Source organism: Phyllopteryx taeniolatus, chromosome 2 (assembly GCF_024500385.1).
Source record: "Phyllopteryx taeniolatus isolate TA_2022b chromosome 2, UOR_Ptae_1.2, whole genome shotgun sequence".
NCBI lineage: Eukaryota > Metazoa > Chordata > Actinopteri > Syngnathiformes > Syngnathidae > Phyllopteryx > Phyllopteryx taeniolatus.
Window position 1 is genome coordinate 14,140,961 of NC_084503.1, and position 1,877 is coordinate 14,142,837.

The 1,877-nt window shown below is 42.0% G+C and overlaps 1 protein-coding gene across 1 annotated transcript; it reads right to left on the reverse strand.

Moving 5' to 3' along the window:
* Positions 1 to 577: 577 nt before the first annotated feature.
* cdkn1ca (cyclin dependent kinase inhibitor 1Ca) lies at positions 578 to 1,647 on the reverse strand. The gene is made up of 2 exons (XM_061762092.1): positions 1,104 to 1,647; positions 578 to 1,004 (listed from the first exon to the last, which is right to left on the reverse strand). The coding sequence occupies exons 1-2, from the start codon at positions 1,546 to 1,548 to the stop codon at positions 907 to 909; spliced, it is 543 nt and encodes a 180-aa protein (XP_061618076.1). The 5' UTR covers positions 1,549 to 1,647; the 3' UTR covers positions 578 to 906.
* Between the last annotated feature and the right edge of the window lie 230 nt (positions 1,648 to 1,877).

The following is a 1,877-nucleotide window of genomic DNA, read 5'->3' on the forward strand; positions in this document are numbered from 1 at the left end:
CATATAAACAAAGAACCATTCGCACTCACATTCACACCAATTTAGCTCAATTTCGTCAATCAACCTACCATGCATGTTTTTGGGATGTGGGAGGAAACTGGAGTACCCGGAGAAAACCCACACAGGCATGGGGAGAACATGCAAACTCCACACAGGCGGGGCCGGGATTTGAACCCCGGTCCTCAGAAGTGTGAGGCAGATGTGCCAACCAATCGTTCACCGTGCCGCTACGAAAATCTTTTGCAATAGATATTAATAATAAGTTGGAGCTATACAGAATACAGTACTGATGTTTTTGTTTCTAAGTGAAATCCATATTATAGTAGTTCTTGACTTCTTTTTTTAGAGCATTTACACTTTTAAATGATATTTCTTGCACTGTAAATTGTGTTTTTATTTTATTTTTTCCCACTCTTTGTTTTAAATGTTTATAAGCTGTTTTTTTTCTTTGTTTTTAAATGATTTTAATCATGTAAAGCGCATTGAGTTACCTTGTGTATGAAATGCACTATATAAATAAATTTGCTTTGCTTTGATGTTAAGGTAGTGCATTCCTCCATCAACCAAATCCTGAGAGTGAAAAATTTATGGAACAGTTTATTAAACTTACAACTTTAGCAGGTATTTAAAACCTCGCTTGCTCTACAACGCAGTAGGCAACAGAATAGTGTTTTCCTTAAATTAACCAAGACAGCATAAAATATTTTAAGCAAACAATGTCAAGAAATGAACAAATTGTAACATGTTTGAACATTTTTGGTCACAACATAATAGAAATAATGAACATTAAATTAAAAGCGAAAATAAATAAAATAAATTAGGAGAACTAGAAAATACAATGGAAACAAAAAAGGGGGAGAAAAAAATAAAAAAATCAAGCAGCAATTGGTTGACAATTTGGGCAGTTCACCAGAGTTGTGGTTTGCACAAAGCTGATTCAGTGGAAGTTGTGAGAGTGTCGATGTGTCTGTCTTCTGTAGTCCTCCTCCTCTTGACACAAACGTCTGCAAGGAAATACACACACATACAGTAAAGGTTATTCCACAGCCAATATGTATGGTGACTAGCCTTTAACCACACTTGAATGGCGATTTGTTAGCTACCTGTGATTCCTACATGGTCTCTGCGCTTGACCACCATCACGGGGGGAGTCTTCCCCCTCCGGACAGGCGTCACTTCAGTGGGACACTTGTTCGAGACGCAGGGCCAGTCCTCCCGGTCGGTCTTGCCTTCCTTACACTCAGCCGGACTGTCTTCGTCCTCACCGGCGGGAGATATGGGCTTGGGCCGGGGAGACTTGCGGTAAAACTCCGCCGAGCAGTCAGCGGGGCTTTCCTCCCACTCAAACCTGCCCGGCAACGGTGTGTCGGCGTGGAAGTTATAGTTCCAGCGGTGGCTGTCCTCCAGAGATATTTCACGGAAGCTCAACTCCAAGTCTCGGCGCAGCTGCTCGTGATCCACCGGGCCAAACAGACACCTGCACACGCTGCTCTTCATGTTTCCAGAGTTTGGGTGATTTGTTGTTGTTTTTCTTTGCACTTCGAGCATTCGGTGTAGCGTAGCAGTCTTCCAAATCGTTGCAATTATTATCTTGGCGAAGCTATACCGTCACCGTGCACAACATCGTCCTTTTTATCCACGGACAACGCAGATTGCTGATTGGCTGCAGCGCCAAGATCACAAAGCCAATGGGCTGCCTTTGCATAATTGACTTTTCTGTGCCACAAGAAAATGCTGTTGCCATTCCCAATCATTCCCGAACCATTACCTGGGAATTCCGGCTCTTTTTAGGGAACCGCCTCTTTTGGATAGGTTCACAAAAACTAAAAAACATCTGGACGGCTCTTCAGATTTTTTTGTTAATTAAAATAATTTAT